This window comes from Aotus nancymaae, unplaced genomic scaffold, assembly GCF_030222135.1.
Source record: "Aotus nancymaae isolate 86718 unplaced genomic scaffold, 86718_ANA_hifiasm-v0.15.2.pri h1tg000019l, whole genome shotgun sequence".
NCBI classification, from domain to species: Eukaryota; Metazoa; Chordata; class Mammalia; order Primates; family Aotidae; genus Aotus; species Aotus nancymaae.
Genome location: NW_026988431.1, coordinates 23,591,108 through 23,604,264, shown reverse-complemented (window position 1 = coordinate 23,604,264; position 13,157 = coordinate 23,591,108). Strand labels below are relative to the sequence as shown.

The window sequence follows — 13,157 nt, the reverse complement described above, 5'->3', positions numbered from 1 at the left end:
ATTAAATGTAATTCCAATCGAAATCCCAATAACTTTAATAAAAATTGGAAAATTGATTGTAAAATTTATATGAAAATGCAAAGGACCTAGAATAGCAAAAATAATAAAACAAAGTTGGAGAACTCAGCCTACCTAAAATCAAGACTTGCTATAAAGTTATATAATTAAGCCACTGTTACTAGAGAAAGAATAGAATCCAGAAATAGATCACATATATATGACCAGTTAATTTTCAACCAAGGATCCAATTTAATTCAGTGGAGAAAGGAAAAACTTGTTAACAAATGATGCCAAACAGCTGGATATCTATATGGAAAAAGATGAACCTCAACCTTTACCTCATTCTACACACAAAAATTAATTTGAGGTGGATCATAAATTTAAATACAAATGGTAACACCACACAACTATTAGACAAAAACAAGAGACTATCTTTGACTGTAAAGGGTTAACTCAGCATACCTGTTGCTGCCCAAAGCCTGTACCTTTCAAGGGACTTGCCCTTGACTGACTCCTGGGAGATAACCTCTAAGCCTTTGGAATATTCTGCCTGATAAGAGTGTTTTTGTATATCTGGGCCTTGAGTCATACCAAATTGTTTATGCTAACAACGGGACTTATGGTAAACATCTGCTTTTGTTCACTTGGGTCCTGGGCCACACTGTATCAGTCTGACCTCTGGGGACAGGAACTGGAGACTGAGTAGGTAAGGTGAGTCACATGGGCATTCCATGCCTACATGACTGACCCCCAATAAAAAACCCTGGGGGACACCAAATCTTAGGTGAGCATCCCTACTTAGCAACACTCTGCATGTGTTGTCATACACCTTGCTGAGAGAATAAGCACTCCACTGGGAGAGGACAACTGAAAGTTTGTACAGGCAAACCTCAGAGATATTATGAGTTCTGTTCAAGACCACTGTTAATAAAGCAAGTATTGCAATAGTGAATTACACAATTTTTTTGGTTTCCCAGTGAATATAAAAGTTATACTATAGTGTATTCAGTGTGCAATGGGATTATGTCAAAAAAGGAAAAATCCCAATTAAAAAAATATTGCCAAAAGATGCTAAAGAGCATCTGAGCCTTTAGTGAGTCTTAAGCTTTTTGCTGCTAGAGGATCTTGTCTCAATGTTGATGGCTTATGACTAATCAGGGTGGTAGTTCCTCAGTGTCGGGGTGGCTCTGGCAATTTCTTAAGACAACAATGAAGTTTGCCACACTGATCAACTCTACCTTTAAAGAAAGATTTCTCAATAGAATATGATGCTATTTGACAGGATTTTACCCACAGTAGAACTTCTTTCAAAATTGGAGTCAATCTTTTCAAACCCTACTGCTGGTTTATCAACCAAGCTTATGTAATATTTTAAATGCTTTGCTGGCATTTCGGCAATGTTCACAGCATACTTACCAGGAGTAGATTCCATCTTAAGAAACCACTTTGTTCATCCGTAAGAAGTAACTCTCCTCATCCATTACAGTTTTATTATGAGATTGCAGCAATTTGACCACAACTTCAGGCTCCACTTCTAATTCTAGTTCTCTTGCTATTTCCACCCTATCTGCAGTTACTTCCTCCACTGATGTCTTTGTTTTTCTTTTTTGATGGAGTCTTGCTCTGTCACCCAGGCTGCAGTGCAGTGGTGCAATCTTGGCTCACTGCAACCTCTGCCTCCCAGGTTCAAGTGATTCTCCTGCCTCAGCCTTGAGAGCAGCTGGGACTACAGGTGCCCACCACCACACCCAGGTAATTTTTGTATTTTTAGTAGAGACAAGGTTTCACCATGTTGGCTAGGGTGGTCTTGAACTCCTGACCTCAGGTGATCCACCCACCTCAGCCTCCCAAAGTGTTGGGACTACAGGAGTGATCCACTGTGCCCAGCCTAACGTCTTGAATCCCTCCAAGTCATCAATGAGGGTTGAAATCAATTTCTTCTAAATCAACTTCTTTCAAACTCTTGTTAATGTTGATATTTTGACATCCTCCCATGAATCATGAACATTCTTAATGGCATCTAGAATGGTAAATCCTTTCCAGATTTTCAATTTACTTTCCAGAACCATCAGAGGAATCAGTATCTATGGCAGCACTAGCCTTATGAAATGTATTTCTTAAATAATAAGGCTTGTGAGACAAAATTATTCCTTGATCTATGAGCTGCAGAACAGATACTGTGTTAGCAGGCATGAAAACAACATTAATCCCCTTGATTAATGCTTGGGTGCAAGCTCCTGGGTGACCAGGTTAGTGAGAAGTAGGATTTTGAAAGGAATATTTTTGTTCTGAACAGTAGGTCTCGACAGTGACACAGAGAGACAGACTGCCCTTTGAAATGTTGAGGCCAGGCACTGACTTCTCCTCTCTAGCAGTCCTTTGCAGCATCTTCTAATAGAAGGCTGCTTCATCTACACTGAAAATCTGTTGTTCAGTGTTCCCAGCCCCCTTATCAATTATCATAGCTACATCTTCTGGATAGATAACTTGCTGCAGCCTTTATATCAGTACTTGCTTCTTCACCTTGCACTTTAATGTTACAGATACAACTTCTTTCCCTACATCTCCTTAATCTCTGCTAGCTTCCCACTTTTCTTCTGCAGCTTCCCCACCCCTCTCTGCCTTTAGAGAATTGAAGAGTTAGGGCTTTGCTCTAGATTAGGCTTTGGCATAAAGGAATGCTGTGGTTGGTCTGATTGTGTATTCTGACCACTCAAACTCTATCCATATCATCAATAAGCCTGTTTACTTTTTTAAAAAATTTTACTTTAAGTTCTGGGGTACGTGTGCAGAATGTGCAGGTTTGTTACACAGGTATGCACGTGCCATGGCTGTTTACTTTCTTATCATTCATGTGTTCACTGGAGTAGTACTTTTAATTTCCTTCAACAACTTTTCCTTTGCTTTCACGATTTGGTTGTTTGGTGCAAGAGACCTAGCTTTTGATCCATTTCGGCTTCTGACATACCTTTCTAGAACTCAGCTTCAACATTTCCAGTTTTTGATATAAAGTGAGAGATGTGTAACTCTTCCTTTCACTTGAACACTTAGAAGCTATTATATGGTAATTAATTGGCCCATTATATGGTTTGAATATGTTTTCCCTCCAAATCTCATGTTGAAATGTGGTCTCCAGTGTTGACGATGGAGCCTAGTGAGAGGTGTCTGGATCACGGGGGTATATCCATCATGAGTGGCTTGGTGCCTTCCCCTTGCTGATAAGTGAGCTCTTGCTTTGAGTTCACATGGGATCTAGTTATTTAAAAATGTGTAGGACCTGCCCCTTCTTCTCTTGCTCCTGCTCTCACCATGAGACATGCCTGCCTGCTTCCCCTTCCACCATGAGTAAAAGCTCCCTGAGTCCTCCCTAGAAGCCCAGCAGATGCTGGCACCAGGCTTGTACAGCCTGAAAAGCTGGGAGCAAATTAAACATCTTTTCTTTATAAATTACCCAGCCTTAGCTATTTCTTTATAGTAACAAAAAAATGGCATAATACAGCCTAATTTTAATATTACTGTGTCTCAAGGAGTAGGGAGGCCCAAGGAAAGGGAAAAAGATGAGGAAAGAGCCAGTTGGTGGAGCAGTCAGAACACACACAATATTTATTGATTAAATTTGCTGCCCTACATGGGTGCAGTTCATGGTGCCCCAAAATGATGACTAGATTAACATCAAATGTCACTAATCACAGATCATCATAACCAGTATAATAATGAATATGTATGAAATAGTGCTAGAATTACAAAAATATGACAGAGACAAAGTGAGCACATGCTATTGAAAAAACAGTGCTGATAGACTTGACAATGCAGGGTTGCTACAAATCTTTAATATATAAAAAGTGCAATAAAACGAGGTATGCTTGTGATAATACCCAGTTACACAGTGCTTGTAGTAATACTAGATTAGAATTGCCCTGGACTCCTATTTTTCTCTTACATTACATATCAAGTTCATCAGCAAATCCTGGTCAAAATACATACTGAAACAAATCACTTTTCTCTCTCTGCACTGCTAATACGGTTACCATATCACGGCTAGTCTTGCTGCTCATCTCCTAACTAGTCTCTGTTTCCTCTCCTCCTTAGAGACTATTTTCCATACAGCAGCCAGAATGATTTAAGTCAGTTCACATCATTCTACCACTCAGAGACCTTCGATGAATTCCCCAAAATCTTTGGATAAAATCCGAATCCTTTTCAGTGGCCTGTAAGGCAAGCCCTACATGATCTAGCCTCCTACTATCTCTCCAACCTCATTTACTGTCAATCTCATTTGCTACCACCCTTGCCTGTTGTTCACTGGGCTCCAGCCATACTGGCCTGATTACTATTCCTCAAGCACAGAATCATTTTTCCACTTCGGAAGCTTTGTACTTGCATTTCCCTATACCAGGAAATGTTCTACCCCGAGAACCATGTGGCACACTCACTATTCAGTCTCTGTTCAAATAGCATCTTTTCGGAGAAACTCACTTTGACTACTCTATCTAAAATAATGAACTCTTTCACTTTATCTCTTTGCTTTGTTATTGGTTTTGTGTTTTTCATAGCAATTCTCACTTCCTGATGTTATTTTTAGCTTTAAGAAATTATTGTGGGGTATTTCAATTGTTTCTTGCATTAAAATATGAACTCAATGTTTGTCTTGTTGGCAGTAAGTGAAAGAATTGCAAACAGGAAATAAACATTTACAAGGCAGTTCAAATCCACAATTAGTCAAAGAAATGAAAATTGAAGCAACAAAAAGTACAATTTTTAACTTTCGTATTAGGAAATTAATTATTAATGAGCAAGCACTGACAGAAGTGCTTGGATTCCCTTAGTCATCAGTGAGGAAGTATGAATGGAAACAAGCTTGATAATCTTACCAAAGATTTCTTCCACTTCTACACGTAGCCCTTATAACCCATATTATTCCCTGGAAATTTGTTCATCATCATGATCCACTCCTTTATCTGTGGTAAAAAAAAACCACTGTACACTTTGGGAGGCTGAGGCGGGTGGATCACAAGGTCAAGAGATCGAGACCATCCTGGTCAACATGGTGAAACCCCGTCTCTACTAAAAATACAAAAAAAATTAGCTGGGCATGGTGGCGCATGCCTGTAATCCCAGCTACTCAGGAGGCTGAGGCAGGAGAATTGCCTGAACCCAGAAGGCGGAGGTTGCGGTGAGCCGAGATCGCGCCATTGCACTCCAGCCTGGGTAACAAGAGCAAAACTCCGTCTCAAAAAAAAAAAAAAAAAAAAACACCACTGTAGCTGTGCAACCATTGATAAAATTCCTGTTTAGCTATTTAAGGCCTAAGATGCTTTCACCAGGCTTGGCTCTTTAGCCATAATTGGCTTTGCTACTATTTTCTTGGCTGTTTGGAGGCTACTGAAGAGTTGGTGCATTGGGGCTGTCAAGAAAAAGGGGAAGTAATGATAATTTAGAGGGAATATATATACTCATGGGAAACCCCCCCAGAAGCAAATAGGAAATAAAGGTTAGATAAGAGACAGGCACACACCTAGAAAGCAGGGGGCTAATACCTGCTACATTTATGGCAATGGGCTTTTATTTGTGTTGCACATCCAAATAAGGAAAGAGGATGCAAAGATGACATGTGATTTCATGGATAAGAATATCTCTAAAAATCAAGAAGCCTGATTTCTCTTCTCTGCTTCACCATGGATTGCTATAATTAAGTCTTTAAAAGCAACTGCCTAGGTATTTTAGTGATAGATTTTCCATTACATGTACGGATAATATTCACTGTGCTCTGATTTAACTTAGTTGCACATTTCTTTTTAAAAATGGGAATTGACATTTTCCTATTCATTCAAAAAGCTTGAAACGACAATTTAACACTAAAGTCTTATTCCAATTTTGTCCTTAAATAACCAGAAATTGCTGCTATTAAAAAAGTACATTTAAATTGTGACCAGCCTTCGCAAAGATCCATCTAACTTATTTAAGAATCTGTGACTACTGAAATGCTCAATTGAATAGTCACAGAACAGAATTTCGTATTTTTTTAAAGTCTGCAATCTCCTATATTAAGAGTAGAATCTTGTGTCTTCTTTATTCCAGAACATTCATAGATTTTCTGTTTTGAAAATGACACAACACAATTTTTCAAAATGTGTAATTCTCTCTCCTATGAAGAGGTGATGAAATAAATGGGAGCTGAGCTGTCAGTACTGCCTCAACAGTATGTCACGTTATTGAGTGATGCCTTTCTACGGACTCCACAGCTATAGGTCTTTTAACTTGCTTAAGCAATTTCATACAACCAAAATTAGGTATTTCATTTGATTAAATTAGGACTTAACAGAGATGGAAGAAATCAAGCTTAGTTCTTTTATCTCTCACTCCAGTAGATCAGAAATAACATTTTCTGTGCTAACTATCCCAGCTTTCCTCTGCCCCTGACAGAGCTTAAATAATTGATATTGATGATGAAAGATTCCAGAATTATAATCTGGGAGGGTCCTCTGTAGAAGGCTGCTAGTCAGGAACCCTGCCTGACATATAAGAGGAAGCCAGGATCTAGGGAAAGAAGATTCTAATAAGGAGGGTTTCCTGGGCATTTAAGATGTATCCACATTCCTCAGCAGGATTCCATGTGTCTATGGAGTAAGGGCAACTATTCTTATCTCAAGACAGCCTAGTGGCTAATAATTCCCCATCTCTACCAGGGATCAGGATCTGCCTCAGCTTAGGAGTGCTCCTCTCAGGGCCTGGCCTAAGCACAATGTCCTGGAAAAGTACAGTTTCCCAGGGTGCACAAAGATTCTTCCAATGACTATAATCTTATACTACAATCTGAGTTCTGTGAGAACATGCACCACATCTTTTTCACTGCTGTTTTCTCAATACCTGGCACAGAGAAGGAATTAAAGTATTTGTGAAATGTATGAATACTTGTTAGCTTCAATTGTGGAGTAACCCATATGCCTAAGGGTTACCACCTCTCACATATGTCTAACCATCCTTGATGTCAGGGTGTGAGTCTTAGAATCACCATATTCCCAGGGCCTAGCACAGTGTCCAGAACTATGTATAGTATTCAATAAATATTTAGTTTAATGATTGAATAAATACATACTGTTTTGAAACCTAAAACGCATTATAAGATTCTCCTAGACAACTTTATACGGTAAGATTTTTTAAATGCTTTATTCTATTTACTTACATAATGACTGTCTTTTTTTCAGATGTTTTATTGTTAAATTATAGTAAAGAAATAATATGCTAATAATGTTCTCCACGCCATGAAGCCAAGGAGTTCATGGTTATCAGTATTAGTAATTTGTTGATCAGAATTTCAAAAGACACTGATGGCTATATAAATGCAATTTTATGATTTTTTTGTGTTTAAATAATTAAGCATTTGTGATATAAAATCATCTATATCTAAAGTGCTTTCTTTTATATTAAAGAGAGTTGTTAATTCTTAACCAATTTAGGTAAAATAGTAACACTATCTCCTATCTAGTCAGAGTAAATACATAGTTTTCTTTTTTATAAACAAAACTTAGGTATAATTTACATATAATATACAGATCTTAAATGTTCAGTCTGATGAATTTGGACACTTGTGTATACCTGTATAACCACTATCCCAAATAATATACCTGGAATGAACATTTCTATTACTCCCAAGTTCCCTCATGTCCCTTTACAGTCAATTCCAAACCCCATCCTGAGGTAGCTACTTTGTGATTTATATCACCACATGCTAGTTCTCTGTTCTTGAACTTCATATATGTGGAACTATACAATATGCACTCTTTTCTGACTAGGATTTTTTTGTTCAGCATGTTTATGAGATGCATATATGTATTGCATATATTGATATACTTAACCCTTAAACAACACAGGTTTGAACGGTGTGGGTGCACTTACATGCGGATTTTTTTTCAACCAAATACAGAGACAGGAATGTGAAATTCATGTATACAGAAGGCTGACTTTTCATATATGCAGGTTCCTATATGAGAGAGCTGACTATGGGACTTGAGTATGCATGGATTTGGGTATATGCAAGTGGTCCTGGAACCAATTTCCCCAGGGACAACTCTAGTTCATTCCTTTATAGCTGAGTAGTATTTCTTTATTTGAATGTACCACAATTTGTTTATCTGGTCTCTTACTGACGGAGATTTGGGGTATCATGAATGAGGCTGCTGTGAACATTGCTGTGATGTTGTTTGTTGTTGCTTTTGGATATGTATTTTTGTTTCCCTCTTGGCCTAAGAGGGAAATAATTTCCAAGTGTTTATCCTGGATAAACACTTAGAAATTCAACTGCTATATTATAGGATAGATATATGTTTAACTTCATAAGAAATTACCAAACTATTTTACAAAGTAATTATACCTTTTTCTACTCACATCAGGAATATATGAGGGTTCTAACTGCTCCACATCCTTTTTCAACATTTTGCTACTGTCAATTCTTTATTTTATTTTATCCGTTACAGTTGGTGTGAAATGTTATCTCATTGTGGTTTAATTTGCATTTTCCTGATGACTAATGTTAAACATCTTTTCATAGCATATTGATGATTTTTATATCTTCTTTCATGAACTGTCTGTTCAAGTATTTTGCCTATGCTGTATTTTTCCTGACTTATACAAATTCTTTACCTATTTGGGATATATGTATTAAAACTATTACTCCCAAGTATGTGACCTGCCTGTTCTTTTCCTTAATGGCATATTTTGATGAACAAAAAAACCTTAATTTTAAGTTCAGTTTATCTATCTTTTCTAGTGCTTTTTGTTTTCCGTATAAGAAATCTTTGCCTACCCTTTCTCTTTATGGTGGAGGGTTCCCAAGACTACCAATTTGATTTGATGATTTATTAGAAGAAGAAGCTGTTACACTCATTCCAGATTGAGGCCAAGAAAGGAAAAAGGTTGGAGTCAAAGAGAAGCAAGTTTGGTATTTATTGTGGGAAATACTGTGGGAATGAAAGGCATGTGAGTGTGGAGGTAGAATCAACAGTTCTGTTTGAAAAATACTAAATTTAAGGTGCATATAGGACATCCAAGAGAAAATATTTAGTAAGTAGCAAGGGATGGGCAAAACTGAAGACACAAATTAAGGATCCTTCAGCCACAGATGATGGTCTGTAAGGCCATGAACTGAGTTGAAATCCTCAAAATAATGAGTATAGAGAAGAAAAGAAGCATGGATTTGGGCTGTTCCAATATTTGGAGGAAGAAGAGAAGGATTCAGCAGAACATGGCAAGAGATGGAATGGCCACTGAGATAGGATCTTATGTTTCTCACTGAACTGCCTAAGTTCTTCATACATTAAAGATGCTATACTTTGTCAGTTACATTCACTACAAATATTTTCCTAGTTTTTGATTTGTCTTTTGATTCAGTTTATTTCTGACATATTTACTTTAAAATATGTGTTGTATAGTAAAATCAATTCGTTGTTCTTTTGTGATTTTCTCCATTATTTTTAACGTTAAAAAGTCTTCACACAATTATTTGTTAATTAAAAATTTTAAAATAAGATTTAAAAGTCTTCAAGTAACTATTGGTCAGATAGGCACTTGCATTTTTATTTTTATGTTTGCTTGTTTCAGTGCACTTTGGGATTTATTTTTGTGTGTGGTTGATAACTTTCAAATATTTGCCAATTTTCCCAGCACCATCTATTAACTATTTCCTTGCTCACTGAGTTGTAACATCTTCTGCCTCACATATTACATTTTATTTAGTTCAACTTCAATTTTAAGCTTTGTGATTGCAAAAGGATGATGAAAAGTCTTCCTTCCAATTATCAAGAGATACTTCGCACAAGAACCTTAATGTGTTTAAAAGGAAATATATAAAACAAAACCAACATTTTGCAGAAGAAAAATGTAGGGAGAAAAGGCTAAAGAGAAGAAAATCACGAAGAGAAAAGAATGGGTGCAATACATTTCCTGTGGTGGAGAAAAAGGTGTTGAAAATATTTCAAAAAATTCATATAACAAATATGTGTTGAGTGCCTCCCCTATACCAGACATTGTCCTAGGTGCCATGAAGTGGTGAATAGGACAAAATGCTTGCCCTCAGGGGCTTAGATTTTAGTGGAGAAGTGGGGAGACAGGTTATAAATACACACATGAATTACATAACTTCAGTTTATGATGATGAGATAGAGTGAATAGGGGAGGTGAAGACAGGCAGGAGGTTAAGAGTGGCCTCTCTGAGATGACATTTAGGCTGAACTTTAAATCATGAAGAAGCATGGGAAGATGAGGGTGGGAGAAGTGCTTTAGCAGGAGGAAAGAGGAGCAAAGGCCCTAAGCAAAAGCAAGAAACAGAGAAGGCTGACGTGGCTGCAGCATGAGAGTGAAGGGGAGAAAGTAGAAGGAAATAAGGTCAAAGAGATAGGAAAGGGCTTCAGGAAGAAGACTGGATTACCAGTGGCAATAGGAAACCTTTGGAGGTGTTTATGTGGAGGTATGCTACAATTGTTATAAACTGATATTTACTTGGCTGTTGTGTAAAAAATAATCTTGTGGGTGTTGGGAGGGAGGGGAAGACAAAGAATTCCAGCTGGAAAGGTCTTGTATAAAGAAGGAAACAAATATACTTTGTTCTTTTAAACATAACAAAACTAAATATTTGACATAATGGGAAAAAGTGACTAGAGTGTAAGATTACTGAAGGCAGGGATTTTGGTCTGGGTTGTTTACTGGGCATTTCCTGTGTTTAAAATAATCAATCTGGCAGTCAATAAAAATGTGTTGAATGATCATGTGACTATAGGGAATAGATTTTTATTTGTGTAACAAGACTCAGATAAAATGAACAAACAGAAAAGAGCTTCAGAGAAGTCTCATGGGCTACAGAACTGGTCTCATAATTGTAGGGTACATCAATATATGTGGCAAACAGATTTCAATCAGAGATGGGTAACTTTATAACATTACACTAAGACAAGGTTCAAATTTCAAGTTTAAATTTAGCCATTTTGTTGTAAACTTCTTCTCATCCCTTAGACTATGAGTTCCTATGCAGCAGGAATTATAACTTATTTTTAACTCTCCAGTAACAGCAGAACACATTGTGTATATGTATTCCATAAATGTATATTTAGGCTGTTGGAATTCTACTGAAGAAAAGCTAACACATAGGCAAAATGCTTGAGGAAGAAAATTCGGACAACTTGGCAGCATTTATCATTACTAACATTTTAGTCTTCCAGAGTAAACTTTGAAATTACATTCTAATTTGAAATGATTCTGGTATGACAAGTTAACTCTTGAGACATCTCAATATGGTATTATAAAAGAACAAAACTGTTCATCAACCCTTTATGCCAATGTTAATTTCTTTAAAAAGTAGCATTTTAATGTTTTTTATTCCTACAGTGACCCTTAAAATTTCTATGTATGCAATCACAAATGTACACACAAGATGCATTTATAAGCTTATTGTGTAGTTCTAAAGACAGCTGGGGAACACATTTTTAATTTTGTTACTGAAATAATTTAAAAATATATTATAAAACTGCCTCTTTTCAATCAACAGCAAAAATCTAGAAAGAGATTATACAAGTAGGCACAATTTATTCAAGTTTATTTGTGTTAGAAGAATGAAGATGCCTAACTTCAAACTGTAACAAGTAAATAAGTACTCTTATATTTATTTTTCATCTTACCATTGACACCGATATGTAGCATTTTCTTATGCCTTTAAAATAACTTGTTAAATAAATGTTTATTTAACAAAGATTCCTCATGTACATTAGCCATTGATATGCTAAAATCTGGAAAACTGTTTTTAGCAATGTGTGAAATTTCTTGATGATCTCTGAGACTACCTTTGTGATTTATAACTATCATCAGAGAAAGGGGACTTACCGGCTTTTATTCATGAGGTCGGCTCCTCGTGCTTTGTAGTAATCTAAATTTGGATGGAACTGATAAGTCACTGGTCTTGGATTTCTCTAAAAAAAAAGAATACGTTTTAAAAAAGCTAGTTAAACTATACATTAACATATAAGAGGACAGAAATGATAATTTTAATATTCCTTCAGAAAAGAATATGTATAATAATAAAGTTTAATAATTAGTGTGCTTGAGTTTTGCTTTTATTAAATTATTCCTTAGTTCTGATTAAACACAAAAATTACTTTTTCCTCTCTCATAGTTAACATAGATTTATTTATCATTAGATTTCTGATGACTTCAAAATAAAACTTTCAAATATAACTTTCCTAAAATATGAACAAAATGATAACAAAAGCTAAAAACTATATGAGATGTAACACAAGCAGAAACTATGCCAAGGGACCCAGAGACACAAGGTGTCAAGGTAACCGCGTTTTGGAGGAAGAGTAAATCATTTGTTTTTTTATGAGCGGAATGCTAAATATGTCCACTAGATGGCAAACTGAGACTTTCTTCTTCCAAATGAGTTATTTCAGAATTCAGCAATTCTTTTAAAGTTAGCCATTTCTATGTCATCTATCCTTATTTATGAGTTTAATAAGTGCCCAAAATACGCCAGGTAGTAGATATATTACCAGGATAACCAATGCAATACAAAAGCAAATTGACCGATGCACGTTTTCATAAAAGCAGCAAAAACACTGCCCTTTCTAGGATGCAACATTATTTATAAACATCACAGAAATATCCTTGAATTATTAGGTCCAGCATGTCTGTTTAAATGGGTTGCTATTATTTAAACATATCTATTATTTAAATGTATCAAGTTCCTCACAGGCAAGTAAAAATTAAACAAACATACTTCTGCTTTATAACAACTAATCATATTTACATCATAATTTAAATAAATGCCATAATCTCTAAAATGTTAAATTACACATATTTGCCATAAAAAGTTTTTAAAACATCATAAATAAATGTGTTCTAATGTCTACCTGGGCATAAAATTAAAGTTAAAAACTAGGTTTTTGAACCAAGGCATGCACTTCCTTTGAGATACATAACTGGACATGGAAAAGCTGCATATTATCTTAATAGAAAATTACCAATATGCTTAGATATCAATCCTTGGAGACATAATTCCAAGGCACTGATACACTTGCATGCAGGCACGGGGGAGTTAGGGGGGATATAATTGCTAAGGTTAAACAGTTTGAAATTCATCAAGCTAACAAGCCGCATTTAATGGCCATGATGGA

General features: G+C 36.1%; 1 protein-coding gene across 1 annotated transcript in view; it reads right to left on the bottom strand.

Moving 5' to 3' along the window:
• Positions 1 to 13,157, bottom strand: part of TBC1D5 (TBC1 domain family member 5) — a 561,805-nt gene that overhangs the window by 81,418 nt on the left and 467,230 nt on the right. Inside the window, exon 16 of the mRNA XM_012466733.2 lies at positions 11,869 to 11,954. Within this exon, the coding sequence (XP_012322156.2) occupies positions 11,869 to 11,954 (86 nt within the window). The remainder of the gene's footprint in view (positions 1 to 11,868; positions 11,955 to 13,157) is intronic.